Source organism: Herpailurus yagouaroundi, unplaced genomic scaffold, assembly GCF_014898765.1.
Source record: "Herpailurus yagouaroundi ecotype Mexico unplaced genomic scaffold, PumYag 185, whole genome shotgun sequence".
Classification (NCBI taxonomy): Eukaryota; Metazoa; Chordata; class Mammalia; order Carnivora; family Felidae; genus Herpailurus; species Herpailurus yagouaroundi.
The window spans coordinates 28438216-28457589 of NW_024412416.1; the positions used below are offsets into that span (position 1 = coordinate 28438216).

Here is a 19374-nt window from a genome sequence, read left to right on the forward strand (position 1 = left end):
ATTACTAGCACATTTTAAAACTAATTAAATTCTTCATTTTTATTTTAAAATTTTTTTAGTGTTTTTTGGGGGTTTTTTTGAGACAGAGAGTGAGTGGGGGAGGGGCAGAGAGAGACGGAGACACAGAATCTGAAGCAGACTCCAGATTCCAAGCTGTCAGCACAGAGCCCAATGCGGGGCTTGAACTCACAAACCACAAGATCGTGACCTGAGCCAAAGTTGAATGCTTAACTGACCGAGCCACCCAGGCACCCCTTAAATTCTTGTTTTTTAATGAACAGTACTCAAAATATGTAAAACTTAATCCAGTAAAAGTCATTTAGCAAGCAGTTTAATAGTTTAATTTGAATGAGAAGACTTTCTTTTACCTGTCTGATTAAAACATGTTTAATATACCTGTGTTTTTTTAAATTCTCAGTTTAAGAAGATAAATTTGATAGTAAAAGATCATAGAGGGGCACATGGGTGGCTCAGTTGGCTAAGCATCTGACTCTTGTTTTCAGCTCAGGTTGTAATCTCATAGTTGGTGGGATTGTTGACTCTACTCCAACAGTGTGGAGCCTGCTTGGAATTCTCTCTGCCCCACTCCTCCTTGCGCACTCTTTCTCTCTCTCAAAATAAATAAATAAACTTAAAAAAAAAAAAAGATTGTAGAAAACATCCCATTTTTAATTCCTCCCCCTTCATTGACTTTCATTCCAAATTGGAAAACAGGTATCCATTTGATAAGAGTGTCCATGCTTATTTTGACGATTACCTTTAAAAAAGTGCATAGAGGGGCGCCTGGGTGGCTCAGTTGGTTAAGCGTCTGACTTTGGCTCAGGTCATGATCTCCAGGCCCGTTGAGTTCGAGCCCCGCCTCAGGCTCTATGCTGACAGCTCAGAGCTTGGAACCTGCTTCAGATTCTGTCTCCCTCTCTGCCCCTCTTCTGCTTGCTCTCTCTCTCTCTCTCTCTCTCTCTCGCTCTCTCTCGCTCTCTCAAAAATAAACATTTTTTAAAAGTACATAAAAAGTGATATTTAATTCACTGAGCCTTCAAAGTATTCAGGATTAAATTATGTAAATGTTCTTATAAGTTTAAGAGCAGTTGAAATAACAAAGAGACTGATTTGACTATTCATTCAACAAATACTGATTGTTTCTTGTATGCCAGGTATTGTAGGCGCTGGAGATAAACTGTTGAAACAAACAGAAAAATCCTTATGCACATAAGACTTAACATTCTAGATGGAAGACAAATAATAATAAACAAGATAAAGAAATTAAAATGTGTGTGTTAGTGACAAATGCTAACATTTGCTAGGAGTAAGATAGGGAAGGGATGTGAAGGATAGATGGATAAAAGATGTAAAGGAAATGAGGGGGCTAGCCATATGGATATTTGGGGGAGGAATGTTTTAAGCAGGAGGAAACAGTAAATATTAAGGCTATGAGGTGAAGCAAATCTGACCTTTTGAAGTGTGATAGCTCAGAATGATTTTTGCCCCCTGGTATTTACACTTTTGTATAATCCTCTCACACTGAATTAGTGCTGGCCCAGTGTGGTGATAGGATGCAAAAGAAGTTGTAATGTGTGGCTTCTGAGGCCAAGTCACCAAAAGCCTGTGGCTTTGCCTTGATTGCTTGGGTTGCTTACTGAGGGAAATCCAGCCTTCAGATGACTGCAGCCCCAGCTTATATCTTTGACTATAAACTTCTTGAAAAACCCTGAGTGAGAAGTACCTGTTGATCCCTTTCTGAAGTCTTGACCAATAGAAGTTATGAGAAACCATGAGATCTTGACTATTAGGAAATATGGCTTGTCTTTTAAACTGCCACATTTTGGAGTGCTTTATTAATGCAGCGCTGGATTATTAAAGCCTCAGGTAACATTAAAGGGGCAAGAACAGCAAGAGAGTGAATGTGGGGGAAGTAGCAGGGGATAAGTTCAGGGAAGTAATGAGGGTGGGTCTTGTACATCACAGAAATGACTCTGACTTTAATGTGTGGGAAGTCACTGGAGACTTTTGAGCAAAGGGGTGACATGATATGCCTTAGGTTTTAATAAGGTCTCTCAGGCTGCTGTGTTGAGGAATAGACCACATAGGGGAAGAAGCAAGAAAACTGGGTGGGAGGTTATTGAAATAATCAGGTAAGAGGTGGTGATGGCATGGACCCAAGGGAGTTGCAGTGAGCGTGTTAAGAAGTGGTAGAATACTGGATTTTGTTTTGAAGATGAACTGATAAGATTTGCTGAAAACAAGTTAAAAGGTTGGATAGAATATAAACTCTTAAAAACATGAAAGATCCAACATGTAATGAATTACCTAGCCAAGATCAGAGAAAGGCATAAAGCTCAGAATGATAAGCTGAAGACACTTCTGCTCTAGATGTAATTGCAGACTTCAGAGCAGGTAGGTAGGAGAGAGAGTGAACTTGTGAATTGGGCTAATAAGGGTCAGAGTCAGGTGCTGCTAAGAATGGAAACCAGGACAAGATTATTGTATTGGAATTATAAAAACAAATAAAAATTAACTACATGTCTTTTACAAGATGCACTTGTAAAACAAGGATATAGAATGGCTGAAAGAGAAAGATGGAAAAACACCTGAAGAGTGTATGCTAGGTAAAATATAATTCAAAGCATAAAGATAAAAGGTTCAACTTCTCAGGAAGCTTTAACAGTTCTAACTTTATTTAATAATATAGCCTTGAAATATTAAAAGCAGGGGCGCCTGGGTGGCGCAGTCGGTTAAGCGTCCGACTTCAGCCAGGTCACGATCTCGCGGTCCGTGAGTTCGAGCCCCGCGTCGGGCTCTGGGCTGATGGCTCAGAGCCTGGAGCCTGTTTCTGATTCTGTGTCTCCCTCTCTCTCTGCCCCTCGCCCGTTCGTGCTCTGTCTCTCTCTGTCCCAAAAATAAATAAACATTGAAAAAAAAAATTAAAAAAAAAATATTAAAAGCAGAAGTTGACACAGGAACAGGGGAAATAGACAAATCCAACACCATATGGTGAAATATTAATATAACACTCTCATAGGGTAAGCAGAGTAAAATTGTTAAGTCTATAGAACATTTGAAGAGCAAATTTAGCAAACTTTTTGGACATGTCATTGATCTACATTGTTTTCAAGGGCATATGGAAAGAATATTTATACAAATGGACTATTTGCTAGACCATAAAGCCAGTCTTAAAGTTTTCAAAGGATTTAATGGAGTGTTTTCATAGATCATTATAATTACCTTAGAAATCAGTAACAAAAAGAATACATAAAAATCCCTATGTGTGGAAGTTTAGAAATACACTTATGTACTCCATGGTTTAAAGAAGTCAGAATGAAAATAGAAAATATGTTCAAATTAGAAAATAGTATGTTGGTGCCCAATGCAAAATATCATAACTTGTGGACTATTACTGAAGTTATTAAAATTTACAGTTTTAAATAAATATAATTAAAAATAAGAAAGGTGAGGCATCTAGTTCAAGAAAAAAAGAAGAAAATGTAGAAGGAAGTAAAGAGAAGAGCTAAAATTAAATAGAAAACAAAAGGTATTAAAACCAACATTTGGGTTTATGATCTAAATAAAATTGATAAACCTTTTGTTGAAACTGATGGAGAAATAGAGAAGGCAGAATAGCTGGTAATGTAACTAGAGTTTTGTAGATACCAACAGGATGTTTGAACAGTTTTATCTCAGTAAATATAAGAACTTGGATAAAATAGGCAGATTTCTACTAACTTAGTACAATTGGGTCTATAGTTTTAAAACCTTTGCATACATTAAGCCCTGGGCCCAGATGGTTTCATTGGCAAGTTCTGTGGTCATATTTATTTATTTATTTATTTATTTATTTAAATTTTTTTAATGTTTATTTTTGAGAGAGACAGAGTGCAAGCAGGGGAGGGGCAGAGAGAAGAAGACACAGAATCTGAAGCAGGCTCCAGGCTCTGAGCTGTCTGCACAGAGCCCGACGTGGGGCTTGAACTCAGGGACTGCAAGATTATGACCTGAGCGGAAGTCAGATGCTTAACCAACTGAGCCACCCAGGCGCCCCTATTTTTAAAAGAAATAATTGCAATTGAGTAATTTCCTAATAATAGAAAAAACGGTATACATTCCCCTACTCTTCTTAAAAATCTAGTATAATCCTAATACCAAAACTTGACTCTGTATAAGAAAGGAAAAATAGTCTAGTCTCATTTGTGAACATATATGCAAAAATCCTAAATAAATTATGAACAAACTAGATTTATTTTAGGGGGGTAAAGTTGGCATAACTTTGGAAAACCAATCACTGTAATTAATGATGTTAATAAATTCAGAAAAAGCATCATTTCAGTTTACCGAATTTTTATTCAGCAACTATTCATAACTAAAAAACCATTTCAAATAAGTCATTTCAAGACCAATGAAACCAGAACAATCAAAATAAGCACCAAAATGAAATATTGAAGTCTTTCTTTTTGAAACTGGAAACAAACAAATGACTTCTCGTTACTCCTTCAATATCCTGAAAGAATTTCATAATAAATGCAGTAAGGCAAAGGGGTGGAAATAGAAAGAAATATATAAACTTATTATTTACTGATTGTATGATTGTGGGTATAAAAATTCCAAATTATATACAGATAAATTATAAAATTAAGATTAGGAAAGTGGTGTTGGGTTACGAAGTCAACATACAAAACTTAGCTGTGTTTCTGTATTATCAGCAACAATTAGAAAATGAAATGTTAAAATGGTGTCATTTGCATATAATTCTTAAAAACAAGAATTATTTAATTCTAAATCTAACAAAAGATGAGAAAGATACTGATGGAAAAAATGAAATCTTATTGAGAAAAAGACAAATACAAGGATATATTATTTTCATGGATTGAAGGATTCCTTATTGGAAAGTCAACATTCCTCTCCATAGTGACAGGTTAAGTGCTATTCGTTTTAAAACCTATGTGCTTATGTGCTACATGGTAAGTTGATTTAAAAATTTGAGGGGCACCTCGGTGGCTCAGTCGGTTAAGCGTCTGACTTCCGCTCAGGTCATGATCTCACAGTCTGTGAGTTCAAGCCCCACGTCGGGCTCGGTGCTGACAGCTCAGAGCCTGGAGCCTGTTTCAGATTCTGTGTCTCACTCTCTCTCTGACCCTCCCCCGTTCATGCTCTCTGTCTCAAAAATAAATAAACGGTAGAAAAAAAAAATTTTTTTTTATTTGAATGGTAATACAGAAGTCCAAGTAAAGCAGAAATACTCTTTTTTTTTTTAATGTTTATTTTTGCGAGACAGAATGTGAGCGGGGGAGGGGCAGAGAGAGAGGGAGAGACAGAATCTAAAGCAGGCTCCAGGCTCCAAGCTGTCAGCACAGAGCCCAGTGCAGGGATCAAACTTAGGAACTATGAGATGATGACCTGAGCCGAAGGCTGTTTAACCAACTTAGCTACCCAGGTGCCCCTAAAGCAAAGATATTCTTAAGAAAAGGTGAAAGGATTTACTCTACTAGGTATTAAGATTTATTATGAAGCTACACTGAGTATGGTACTGTGCCAAAATACACAATAGACCAGTAGAAAAGAATGGCGAACCCTAAAACCCAAAAACAGTATGTTTATTGCAAAGATGATATTGAAGTAGAGAAATGTGCTTTTCAGTATATATTATTGTAACAATCCATATGGAAAAAAATAAGATTTGATTTCTACCTCCATACATAAAAACTTTAGGTGGTTTATAAACTTAAATGTGAAAGAGAACACTAAAGAATTTGAAGGATAAAGAATTTAAAGAAAGATCTCCCATATAAGAGATGGGTGAAATAGGTGAAAGGTATTCAGAGTACACTTAAGGGGTGCCTGGGTGGTTCAGTCCGTTGAGCGTCCTGGTCTTGATTTCGGCTCAGGTCATGGTCCTGGAGTTGTGGGATCAAGCTCTGTGGCTCTCTTCTCTCTCCCTCTGCCCCTCTCCCCCACTCTTGCGCTCTTTCTAAAAAATAAAAAAAATTTTTTAAGGTACACTTAAAGATGAGCAGTGAATAATGTATAGAATTGTCAAATCAGTATATTGAACACCTGAAACTAACAACACTGTATGTTAACTATACTGGAATTAAAATTAAAAAATAACATTTCTCAAGCAAGTTGTAGGAAGCACTATCAAGAGTTTAAAAGAATGACAAGGCAAATTACAGAATGTGGCAAAAAAAACGGTTGTAATATTTTGCTGATTTAACTCAAAATTACTAAATATTAAGTTGATATCTCATGGATATCAAATTGTCAACACTGTGGAAAAAAGGGTTGATATAAAACAATACAAAAGTATTCCAAACAATAGCTTATCAATATTTGTTCCTTTGATGGGACTTTCTCATGTAACTTTGATTCGTGAAATGATTTCATTTACAAAGCTATTCTTTGATATTGTCTCAGCTTTTAGCTGTTGTAACTTTATTGTGATGTTTTCTTCTGGCACTTGCTTTACCTTGGATAAAAACTCTTAATTTTTTCACATTCCTCTTTTTCCAGATAGCACCTCTTTGCCACTAGTTCCATTTCATCATGTCCTTGTGACTTTCCAATATTCTGAAACTCCTCCAGTTCCAGGGCTTTTTTTTAGCACACTCTATTACATGCCTAGGGAAATTTTTATTTTTGTTTTTTTTTCTGGTTGTTGTTTAGTTAACCTAGAGCAGTTTTAGGTTTAAAGCAGTATTGAGGAGAAGGGACAGAGATTTCCCATATGCTCCCAGCCTATACACATTTATAGCCTCTCCCATTATCAGTACCCCTCATCAGAGTGGTGCACTTTCTACGGTTGATGAACCTACACTGACACATAACAATCACCCGAAGTCCATAATTTACATTAGGGTTCACTCTTGATGTACATTCTGTGGGTTTGGAGAAACGTATAATGACATACATCAACTGTTACGGTGTCATGCAGCATAGTTTCAATTGCCCTAAAAATCAGTGAGTCTTGGGGGAGAGGGGGGTTGCAAATACATATACATTAAAAAATAAAATGAGCACTTGGCTGGCTCAGTTGGTTAAGCATCTGACTCTTGATTTTGGCTCAGGTCATTATCTCACAGTTCCCCCCGTTGAGCTCTGTGTTGACAGCACAGAGCCTGCTTGGGAGTGTCTGTCTGTCTGTCTCTCTCTCTCAAAATAAATAAATAAACTTAAAAAGAAATATCAGTGAGTCTGTTTTAAACCTTCTATTTTCCTCTTCCAACTCCACTGGCTTCCACACTCTCAAATAGTGGTAGGCCTTCTACTTCAGAGAGATCATAAAAGCCATTAAGAACTCCCTCCATTTCCCACACCAAATCTGAAATCTTACCTTCTTTCTCCTCCCTTTTTCTCGTTACAAAGAAAAACCTCCTCCTCCTGCTTAGGCTAGCCCCTCCATCTGTGTTCTGGATTCACTCCCCTCCACCTTGTCAAAGACTCTCCTGCCTAGGGCAATTTTTAACCCACAGAAGATTTACATCCAAAATATATAAAAACTTACCTCACATCAGTAAGAGAAAACAAATAGATTTACTGGCAGACAGGAAAAAAAAGTTGACCAGCTTCTCCATTAAAAGATTTCCTTTGTCCAACACATGAAAAGGGAAAATGCAAATTGGAAGAATAATAAAATAATCCCATTCCCCATTAACAGATTAGCAAACTTCTAAATCTGACAGTACCACCAAGTGGGACAAAGGGAGCTCTGTTACTCTACTAAGTGAAATTTGGTATAACCATTTTGGAAAACAGTAGCCATGAGTGATCTTTTTCTATAAGATCACATCCTTCCCTTGCATAAGATTCCCCAGTGGCCTTTCAATTTAGATGAAATCCTTGTCAGGACTCACAAAGGACTTGTGCCATATGGCCCTGGCTACCTCTGACTCCTGGGCTACTCTCTCCTTGCTCATTCTATTGGAGCTGTCCTGCCTTCCTTGCTGTTCAGACATGCCAGACATTGCCTTGAGTCAGAGGTTTTTTTTGCTGTACTCCCTGACTGGGACATTCTCCCCCCTGGATAGCTGCAGGTAAATATTTCACTTCAGACCAGACTGTCTAAAAGTTTCCTATCAGAGTGCCCATGTTTGGCACCACGATCCTGCCCTCAGCAGCACTCCATTCCTTTCTGTCACTTTGTTTTTCTACACTGCATGGCTAATCACTTGACCTTTATTTTGCCTGTTTTCCCTCACAAAATGTAAATTTTTTTTTTAATTTTTTTTTTTTCAACGTTTATTTATTTTTGGGACAGAGAGAGACAGAGCATGAACGGGGGAGGGGCAGAGAGAGAGGGAGACACAGATTCGGAAACAGGCTCCAGGCTCTGAGCCATCAGCCCAGAGCCCGACGCGGGGCTCGAACTCACGGACCGCGAGATCGTGACCTGGCTGAAGTCGGACGCTTAACCGACTGCGCCACCCAGGCGCCCCACAAAATGTAAATTTTAGGAGAACAGTATCTTTGTTTGCTCACTGCTGCATTTCCTGATCCTACAACAGCATCTGGAACATTGTAGGTACCTAAGGATGTCCTTCGAATGTAAGAGTTGGGTTTTAAAAAAAGAAAAAGCGGGGCGCCTGGGTGGCGCAGTCGGGTAAGCGTCCGACTTCAGCCAGGTCACCATCTCGCGGTCCGTGAGTTCGAGCCCCGCGTCAGGCTCTGGGCTGATGGCTCAGAGCCTGGAGCCTGTTTCCGATTCTGTGTCTCCCTCTCTCTCTGCCCCTCCCCCGTTCATGCTCTGTCTCTCTCTGTCCCAAAAATAAATAAACGTTGAAAAAAATAATTAAAAAAATAATAATAATTAAAAAAAATAAAAAGAAAAAAAGAAAAAGCTAGTGAAAAAGACTTGGGAGAAGTGCTTTTACATCAGTTTTAGCTGCTTTTAATTGATTTGTGTTTGTTGTCATAGGATATAGGTATCTATTAAAATTTTATTTTAAAAAATCTGTAAGCATAAATTAGGTCTCTTCCAGTTAAAATTACAGATTTGTTTCTAATTAGTTGGAACTTTAGTGTTGATAATTTACAGAAGAACCTTTATGAATAGCTGGGAGAAAATAAATTGCTAAATACAATTGAAATCGTACATAATATATATACATATATAACATATATTATATATATAGTACATAATATATAAATAGTACATTATTATGTGTGTGTGTGTGTGTGTGTGTGTGTGTGTGTGTATGACCCTTCAACAACATGGGAGTTAGTGGCACCAACCCCCTGTGCAGTTGACAGTCTACAAATAACTTTGGACTCCCTAAAAACTTTACTATTAGTGTGCTATTGACCAGAAGTCTTAACCAACAACATAGTTAATTAGCATATATTTTGTATGTGATATGTATCATACGTTGTATTCTTAATAAACTAGAGAAAATATTAAGATCATACAGAATACATCTACAGTGGTTAAAATGTACATGTAAGTGGACAAAGTTTAAACTCCTGTTCAGTTCATGGATCAACTCTAAATGAAAACAAAATGCAGGCATTTCCATTTTGAGTGATTTGTTCCTGAGTTTCTTTTGTTGTCTATCTCCCAAGTGGGAGCAGGTGAGGTGGTCAACTTTGCTGCATATGCCTTTGCACCAGCCACCCTAGTGACTCCGTTAGGAGCTCTCAGCGTCCTAGTAAGGTAAGGACACTACATTTCATATGTAGAAACAGCAGTCGGTATTTTAGTCCATGAAGTATTCAGTACCATCTAATTATACATGCTCAGAATAATTTATATTTAAACAATCTTGAGAACTTTTTTTAAGCTGTGTATTAATTTGCTTTTAAAGGGTTATCTTTCGTGCATAGGCATGCTGTCTATTTGGGAGAGAAAATGCATCTATGCTTTTCTTGCTTGTATTCAGAGCCAATGATAGTTCTACTTTTATTACAATTTTTTAAAATTTCAAGTTGGACTTGTTGGAACATTTATCATTTGAGACATGTACACTTTGATAGATGATGGTTGATGATAAATCAGTTTTTATACCTACTACAGAAAATCAGTGATTTGGTACAAGATTATGTGCCTCTGAAGCCTGATTCGGGGTACTCATTTGGAGCAGTCCAAGATTTGTCCTTTTTGTTATCTTAATGCTTAGCCCCAATAGCTAATTAGCTTAGCCCCTAATAGTTGAAGTTGGATTTGGGCTACTATTCTCAAAGTTGATTAATAAGTTTTCTTTTAATTTTTCTCCCCCAAGATAGTCTGTATATATATATATAAATTGATATTATGTAAATTACATAATTTTTCAAGATACTATGTAATATATAATATATTATGGTACATTGTCTTTTACCCTGAATTTTCTGTATATTATACCATTATATTTATAGGTTTACATTATATATATTTTTAGATTTGGATTAAACTGGCTATAATGTATTAAAATTTGATAACTTAGGGGTACCTGGGTGGCTCAGTGGGTTAAGCATCCGACTTTGGCTCAGGTCTTGATCTCACAGCTCATGGATTTGAGCCCCGTGTTGGGCTCTGCTGACAGCTCAGAACCTGGAGCCTGCTTCGGATTCTGTGTCTCCCTCACTCTCTGCCCCTTCCCCATTCATGCTCTGTCTCTTTATCAAATAAACATCAAAAAATTTTTAAACTTGATGATTTAATTAATAGACAAATTATTACACGAACACATAGGAAGTATGCATCAACCAGTATGGATAAATAAAGTTGAGCCAATTTTAAATATAAAATTTGGGTTTGGACTTATATTCTTAAGCTATAAATGCTATAAAATGCTATAAAAATGCTATAAATTTGTGCCACAGCTCCATTTATTGTAAGTTTCATATTTTCTACAGTAGAAATACGGTAACTATGCTGGTTTAGTGTATGATGAAACCAGTGTTTCTCTGGAAACTTTCATTTTAGCTTTGTCTGAAAGCCAGAATCTTTACAAGTTCACAGTGTTTTAGTTTTTTAATAACTTAAAATTCTGAGTTGTGTTGATATTTAAATATGAGAAAAGTGTGATTATTTTAATGTTCCACACTCCTCTCCACCATTTTAGTGCCATTCTTTCTTCATACTTTCTAAATGAAAGACTTAATCTTCATGGGAAAATTGGATGGTTGCTAAGTATTCTAGGATCTACAGTTATGGTCATTCATGCTCCAAAAGAAGAGGAGATCGAGACTCTAAATGAAATGTCTCACAAGCTAGGAGATCCAGGTAAGAAATAATAAAAGCTGTATCAGTCTTACTAGTTTGCTTTTTTATTTAGTTTTTATTTTAACTAAAATTTTATGTGTATGTAAAGAGACAAATTGTTCTACATAGCTTATTATGAAAAATAGTGGTCATTTTCCTCCCGTCAGCCCTTAAACCCTTGTTTATTTTGTTCTTTTAACTCTTTGTCTATAAATAACGTGCTTATATTGCTGCTAGTCTCTTTGGCTTTAGGCATCATCTGTTATATCTACTACCTGTTGAATGTACTTAGTTCCGTGTAAGTGATTTATTTATAATCACTACATAACTTTTATTCCCAGTTTAGATATGTGATATGTTGTGATTTCTTCTCCTTTACTAATAAGTATATTGTTTGATAACTTTTCTGTGAATATAACAGTCCATCTTGAAGCTTTTCTCCGGTGGTCTTAATTCTCCCCTCAGAAATTTCAAACACATTAGGTATTCTGCAGTTTCATCTCTTCTGGAAATCTCTGCCAGAGACTCTTTTGGCCTTAGTCTAGACTGGTATCTTGAGGGTGCTAGCACATTCGTCATTCTAGATTTTCCTTCATCAGCATTGTAGAGGATCCCCTCCACTTTCTATTTTTTCTTGGCTCTGAATCCTGGTTTTACTCCTTCATTTTGGTTGGAACCACTGTTGTAGGAGAGAAGAAAGGCACAGAAGAGATGAGACTTTTTGAGACTTTGTATATATTAAAATGCCTTTAATCTATGTGACCTCATTGTCTTCTCACTTCCAGTGTTGCTGCTAAGAAATCAAACACAGTTGATTCTTTATCTTTAATATGTGACCCATCTTTTATCTTTAGAAACCTTCAGGATGTCGTCTTTGCTCTTGTCATCTGAAATTTTCCACTGATGTACCTAGCTGTGGGCCAGTTTTATCCATTGTCCCAGATACTTGATGGATTTTTTTAAATCTGGAAATGTGTATCTCACTCTAGGAAATCAGTTTGTCCTTTAATTTTCTTTTCTCTTCGTGAAATTCTTATTCTTCTGTTGATTGGACTTCCTTGATTGTACCATGACTTTTCTTATATATATTTTCCCTGTTTTTACCATTTTTCCTTTTAGCTCTGTGTCCGGAGAGATATCCTCAGTTTTGTCTTACAGCTCTTTGACTTTTTATTTCTGCTATTTCATGTTTAATTTCCAAGAGCTTGCTTTTATTCTTTGGTGTGTGTGTGTGCCAAAAAAAACACAACACAAAATTCACTCTCTCAACATTTCACATATATGTATGGTCAACTACATGCATGGTGGTAAGCAGCAAGTCCTCAGAGAGTCCTGGTTATTTTAAAGTTTTTCTGCAAACTTCAACGTCAAGATTATTTGTGGGCTCCATTTTTTCTTTTGTTTTCAGTCATTTAGTTTTGTCTTTTGGCAGTTCCAGTTAAATGCTGGACATACAATATTAAAAAGTGTAAAGGCTCTAAATGATGTTTTATTCCTTCAGAGAGAACCTAAATTTCTTCTGTCGGGCAGATACAAGTACAGATTACTTTTAACTTAAAGTGTTGCTTCTGTCTTTTTAGGGGCTGGTATCTTTCCATTTTGCTTATATTCTTGATCAAAGTCCTTTTCTCTCAGCTGGTAGCCTGGGATGTTTACTTGGACATTCCACCTTGGTGAACTTTGAATGGCAGTGTCTGTGTTAGCATTCCAAGATTGCAGACCTCTTCACTCAGCTCTCTTGCTTTTTCACCAGGCTGTCCACTTGGCTTCTCTAACCTAGGCACGTGCAGCTTCTGTGCCTACAAATGCCTTAAGGGGAGTTGCACATAGAAATTTGGGCTCACTTGTCTTCAGTTCCTTCCTTTCTGGAATCTTGGTCCATTGTGTCCTAGCTGCTTAGGCAGCCCAAAATTCCAAGGTTTATTTTTGCCTAGTCTACTGAAACTTCCACATGCCTCAAGTCACCACTTTCTGCTGGCCTTTATGCCCATCCTTACTCCCTACTCTAGAACTGGAAGTCATTGCAAAGGAGAAAGCAGAGAGATGAGTGTGGACCTTACCTTTTTCTCCAATTTTGCCCCTTCAAGTTCTGGTTGCTTCTCTGGTATTTCACCATTGTTTTCTTCTGTTTGTTTTGGTGCCTCTCCTGGTGATCCTTGGCTGCCTTCTGAATGTCGGGCTTGTCAAATCCCCAGCAAAGTCTCCTCCTTGGCTGCCTGAGTCCTGGGAGTTGAGTGGGACAGGGGGAGTCAATGGCATAGACATTTACCTTACCCTAAAGTTCTGTGTTAGTGTGGTACCTTCATACTCAACTGGCCCAGAGTCCTCCAGTTCACTGTGGAAGGAAGAACAGTCACTCAGATGTTCAGAACTGAGCAGGGATTCTGGGATCATAATTTAATAGACTTTCAGCCAGGCCTCCTGTTTCTCAGTCTCCCCTTAACCCCACTTCCAGAGATACATTGTATCTTTGGAAAGTTCTGTGCTGCAAACTGAGTTACATTCTAGTCTTTGATCACTGCTGATGTGGGATTCAGCTTTCCTGGATATGCTTTATCCAGTTATGAGTTATCTTCTGCTTTTTGGCTTCCATAATGTTACTGTCATCTCCTTTATCTGTTCTTGTTTTTGTACATTTGCTTCTTTAAGAATCCTATTACTATTTATTTATTAGCAGAGTTTAAGGAGTGACTGCTCAATTTCCTCATCTTAAAATGCAGATGATAGTATTGATATTATTGGGTAGTTGTGAGGATTAAATGAATTAATCAGTGCAAATTTCTGAGAAAAGTGCCTGGCCCATGGTGCTACACAGTTGTTTGCTAAGTTCAGTTCTCCATATTCAATGAGAACCCTGACAATACTTTTCAGATTCTCTTATTGATTTGCTGTTTACCCCAGTGTTTGTCTCTAAATATTGTCTCTAAATATTTAAAAAATTTACTCCTTTTAGGATGAACTTTATAACTGCTGTTCTTTTCAGCATCTATAAATTGTTGAGTGTTCAAGATCATCTCATAATTTCTCTACACTAGTTTCTGATTATTTCCATTCTTGGAATTAGAGCATTCCAGTGGGTAGGAAGTAGTAAGATCTTCTAGAATAGGTGGCTGTGAATCATTCTTATGTTTCCTATGGTCTAATTATCATGGGGCCTGAGATACTATGTTAAAAATGTTAGTGGTATAACAATTTGTGAATATGAAGCACGTTATGGTGCTTCCAGTGTATACATTTAACTAAATTTTTATGAGTGTGCTTTTGCTAGGGTAGCAAAAGAAATCTAATACTTATTTTAGGGACACACCTTTTCTCCTTTGTATTGAGTTTTGGATTCTCAGGGGTTTCTTTTAATACTTACACCATTACTAAAATAAGCCTTTTCTTGCCTCCTCCAGGTTTTGTGGTCTTTGCAACACTTGTGGTCATTGTGTCATTGATCTTAATCTTCGTGGTGGGACCTCGCCATGGACGGACAAACATTCTTGTGTACATAACAATCTGCTCTGTAATTGGAGCATTTTCAGTCTCCTGTGTTAAGGGCCTGGGCATTGCTATCAAAGAGCTGTTTGCTGGAAAGCCTGTGCTGCGACATCCCCTGGCCTGGATTCTGCTGCTGAGCCTTATAGTCTGTGTAAGCACACAGATTAATTACCTGAACAGGGCTCTGGATATATTCAACACTTCCATTGTGACTCCAATATATTATGTATTCTTTACAGCATCAGTTTTAACTTGTTCAGCTATTCTTTTTAAGGAGTGGCAAGATATGCCTGTTGATGATGTCATTGGTACTTTGAGTGGCTTCTTTACAATCATTGTGGGAATATTCTTGTTGCATGCCTTTAAAGATGTCAGCTTTACTCTAGCAAGTCTCCCTGTGTCTTTTCGACAAGATGAAAAAGCAATGAATGGCAATCTGTCTAACATGTATGAAGTTCTTAGTAATAATGAAGAAAACTTAACCTGTGGAATTGAACAACACAGTGGTGAAAATGTCTCCCGAAGAAATGGAAATCTCACAGCTTTTTAAGAAAAATGTAATTAAAAGGTTAATCTATAATTGTGTTATAAAGTTAATTTGAGTATCAGAATGTGTCTGAAAAAACATTGTTCTCAAAAAATGTTCTCTAGAGACAATCTTTTTTAAAGTTTCACTGATTTGGACCAAGAAATTACTTTTCTTATATTTACATGATGGTAGCTCACTAAAATGACCTCAGTACATGGCCAATTTCTATTAACATTGTATTATTATAGAGGTATTTTAAATTTTCCTTCACCAAAATCTAAACGCACTGTTTTAAGTCTATAAAAATGCTGTATTTTTTCATTGGTGATGAAAATCTGAAATGTACATTTGTCATCCCCACTCCATCAATCCCTGACCATCTGAAGGCTTTTTGATTTAAAAAGGAACAAAATTTTCCTAATACATTATCCTGTGATTTACCTTACCTGTAAAAATGACTCCTGTTTGATGACTTAATTTTAAAATGTTAAAAGAGAAACCTAAGTTACTAAATGAAGAAAAACTAATTTACAAAAAAAAAAAAGAGGGTGGGAAGTTGCCTGAGGCAATGTTTCTCACACTGTGACTTACCACCACACATTTGATGGTCTTCCTATTCCTTGATGGCACCATGCTAAACCAGCGCATCCTGTGTCTGTCAGAATACAGCCTGACCAGTTTCATTCTTCACTTACTCTAATCCCTTGATACCTGGAACCTTGATTACCATTTTACATCAGCTCTTGTACTTTTCAGTATATTTTCATAATGAGTTATACTGTCATTTAGATCTAACAACTCTGGGAAATAAAGTCAAAAGACTAATTTCTTAAATTTAGTTCATGTTATAATAAAAAGAAAAATTGAAACAGTTCTCATCTAAGTCTGAATGCTTAGAACACACTTAAGATGTTTGTAAAACATGGTTTCTTTGTACCAGATATTTTACTTAAGAGTTTGTGTAGACCACTATATATTTTGACCTTTTAAAAACATCCATGAAAAAGTGTTTATGGAAAATTTCAAATGTATGCAAAAAGGTAGAATATTATATAATGAACTCCATCCAGCTTCAAAACAGATCATCATAGCAATTGGCCGTATAAAAGTGACAGTTGACACTATCCACTGGGTAATAGGAAGAACACAGGCTTGTTCCCACTCTGCTGCTCCTACCCCAGGTCACACAGCTTGACCTCCACTGTGTAACCAGTCACCACAGGTGCCTCACTGTCCTTGCCTGGAGGTCGCCAGAGCCTCACTATGGTAATGGCACCAACGTCCCACACAGCTCTGCATTGGCTTTATCAGGACCGAGTTAGTCTCCCAAATTTCATGAAATAAATTTCCTTTTCGTCACCATTTTCTTATTAATCCTGTAAAGAGCCTTTGTAGACATTTTTTTTCCTAACTGCCTCTCCCATGTAATCTTAATATCACAGATACACTGAGAAATAGGCTCACCGACCCAATCGAAGGAGGGACATGGAGACTTGGGAGCATCTGAAGCAAGGCTTTAATCGATGTCCTTTCAAGAGCAAGTGTCTGACCGAAAGGCACACTGAGGGCACTTACAGCAGACGATTTATGAAAATAAATTGCCTAAGGAGTTGCAGACACTTTCAGTCCCTCCTCCCTTGTTCTTTGGCACATGCAGCCTGCGAAACAGAGAGGGGAAGAACCAGGAAGTGAAGCATCTAAAGGTTTGGGACTCCATTGTGGTGGGTGGAGGGGGTGTGGGTTGTAAATATCCAATAGGTTGTACCTGCAACTATACATAAATAAAGCACAGCTCTTATTTGTTATTTCTGAAGATGAATCCTCTCCCTTCTCACAATCCCTCTTCTAAGTTGATTCCATTTTCATTTATATTTCCTTTATGTTTGAAGTCACAAACATACTCAGCAAGTGCTGGCTCTCCTCACAGGTTTATCTTCCAATAACAGGTTATTTTAGCCATAAGGCACAGAAATTTGTAAGATTCTGGTCAGCCCCCCTATCTTTCCTCCTGTTCCTTCCAACTTACTGGCTTGATAGCTCTAGGAGCTGGATTGTCCAATTCCTGAGGGAAACCTGAAGTGGAGTAGGTAGTGTCTGTTACATTCTTAAAAGGAACCTTACGCCTGAGGAGGTTTGCTGTGGTCAGATGCTCCCAGCATTGTTCCAAAGTATGTTTTCCCCTACCCAGGCACCTTGGGTCCTAACCTTTCCCTCTCTGTTTACTGAATCCTTTTTTTTCCTATCATATTCCCCCTTTGAACATGTGACTCCACACTGCCATTAGGAATTGGGACAATAATCTTAACTGCTTCCTGCTGAGGGGGTGGTAATGGAATGGCAGGGCAAGTTCAGAGGTCAAGCCAGAGGTCTGATACAATGAGAAATTATTTGGAATGTCTCAGCAAAATTTTGCCCTATTTTTCTGGCATATGCAGTGGCATCTATGAATGACATATAAAAAGAATACCATACCAACAAGCATTAATATTCTAAATGCAATGCCTCCTAGGGAGTGTTGTGAAAATGAATAAAGTTTTACGCCACAAGATGGCTGATGGAACTAAAACAAGCTCTGGTCTCTAGCTTGGAGACCCCTCTTCTGGGTTCTTCTTGCCCTGCCATGCACACGAAAAACCCCACAGATATGGAAGCTGACAACAATAAATTACCATTCCCACTTGCATTCGGCGCTCAGATCTTTGGAGAAACGGTCTCCTCTGAGCCAACTGGTGTTAAATAAATCTCTGATCCACCAAGATCTCCGAGTGCTGCTTGGTTTTTCTGCCAGCGTGCCAGCCTGGTTCCGTAACAGGAGGAGACCACACCATGGGAAGGAAAGACATATTGTAGCCATTCAAAACAATCCCTGACATGTCTGGTCATATATGTATTTTTAAATCAATTTAACTATAGTTTTTCCTCCCTCTTCCATACTTATTTGGATCTTGTGATACTGTTGAATAGAATAATTAAGCTTCTGAAAGAGTTCATGGTCCTCAATCCTCAATTCCTTCTTTGGCCATCCAGTTTCCATAAGCATTCCATGAGGTGTAATTTACCTCAAGGAAAGATTGATATTTGATATTTAAATTACTATAAGTTTAGGCAAATGTTTATCCATCCTGGAGCTAGCAGCACTATAGCCTGTAATTCATGATGGGGTTTTGGAGTTGAGGAACCATAAGGCAGGCTGAAGGCAAAGGATAAGGTACCACATCCCCCACCCCCAGGTGGGATATGTGATATTCCTCAGTCACTCCTGGCTGCCCAAGAACAAAGGAAAGGACAGAAAACAAATGGTTAAACTGAAAAAGTCTGCATCAGTTTACGAATATCTTAGTAATATTACAAGAAAAGGGCAATCATCAATAGCCTAATCTCCAGGAACTCCCTACTGTCTTATGGATAATGCTTTGCTAAAGGAAAAAACAACCTTAGCTTGACAATAGCTAGGCCTCCAGTAATGTCTTCTTTAGCATATGGCAATTCCTTTAAGAAACTTCCTCTTTACTTTCCCCAACTCCATAGCATATAACCACTCTTCACAACCCCAGTGCAGCCCACATGCTACGGGCAGAAAGAGCTGCACTGGGGTTGTGAAGAGTGGTTATATACCTTCAGGTTGGGAAGGAGTTACAGTGTAAGTCTCTAAAGAATTTTTGGAAGGAAGGTTTCCAGTACCTTGAGGGGCTAGTTAGGAAAACATTGCTGCTTAGTAAAACCTCAGTCATGACACCCTTCAGATGTATATTAAGAGCCATATGCTTGGAGTATAATTGCCAACATATTCTTAGGAATTAAAGATAAAGGAGGTTTGCAAAGGAATTTTAATATGTTTAAGGAGACTCACAGGATCCTGGGGGGGTCAAGATGATAAGCCAATATTCCCTTTTGCCCTTAAAGTGTCATCATCGAGGCAGCTGAACTCATAGAGGAAGGTCACTCTGCCTGTTTCAAGGACTTGTCAGTTGGACTGTAGGCAGTAAAGAATTTTTCATTTGTCTTTGTTTCCCACATCACCATAGTGATAAGTACTTGCCCTGAAAACCCCTTACATCTTGATGAGGGTGATATTAGGGCTCCAGGAAATGGAGTCTATAGATTTTTATTAGGCTATGGATAAGATTGCTTTTTTCTTGCAGTTTACTAAGTTATCCATAAACTGAAGAAGACTTCTGTCCTGCATGATTGTGAT

General features: G+C 37.7%; 1 protein-coding gene and 1 long non-coding RNA gene across 4 annotated transcripts in view; one reads left to right on the forward strand and one right to left on the reverse strand.

Moving 5' to 3' along the window:
* Positions 1–16052, forward strand: part of NIPA2 (NIPA magnesium transporter 2) — a 32292-nt gene extending 16240 nt beyond the window's left edge. For all 3 annotated transcript variants that reach the window (XM_040493892.1, XM_040493891.1, XM_040493890.1), the window contains 3 exons: positions 9547–9637; positions 11028–11188; positions 14566–16052. In XM_040493892.1, coding sequence (XP_040349826.1) covers positions 9547–9637; positions 11028–11188; positions 14566–15200 — 887 coding nt within the window. In that variant the 3' untranslated portion in view covers positions 15201–16052. The remainder of the gene's footprint in view (positions 1–9546; positions 9638–11027; positions 11189–14565) is intronic.
* A 627-nt stretch (positions 16053–16679) lies between these two features.
* On the reverse strand, positions 16680–18542 carry LOC121042555 (uncharacterized). The gene is made up of 2 exons (XR_005796290.1): positions 17849–18542; positions 16680–16837 (listed from the first exon to the last, which is right to left on the reverse strand). It is a non-coding gene; the product is annotated as an uncharacterized LOC121042555 (long non-coding RNA).
* Between the last annotated feature and the right edge of the window lie 832 nt (positions 18543–19374).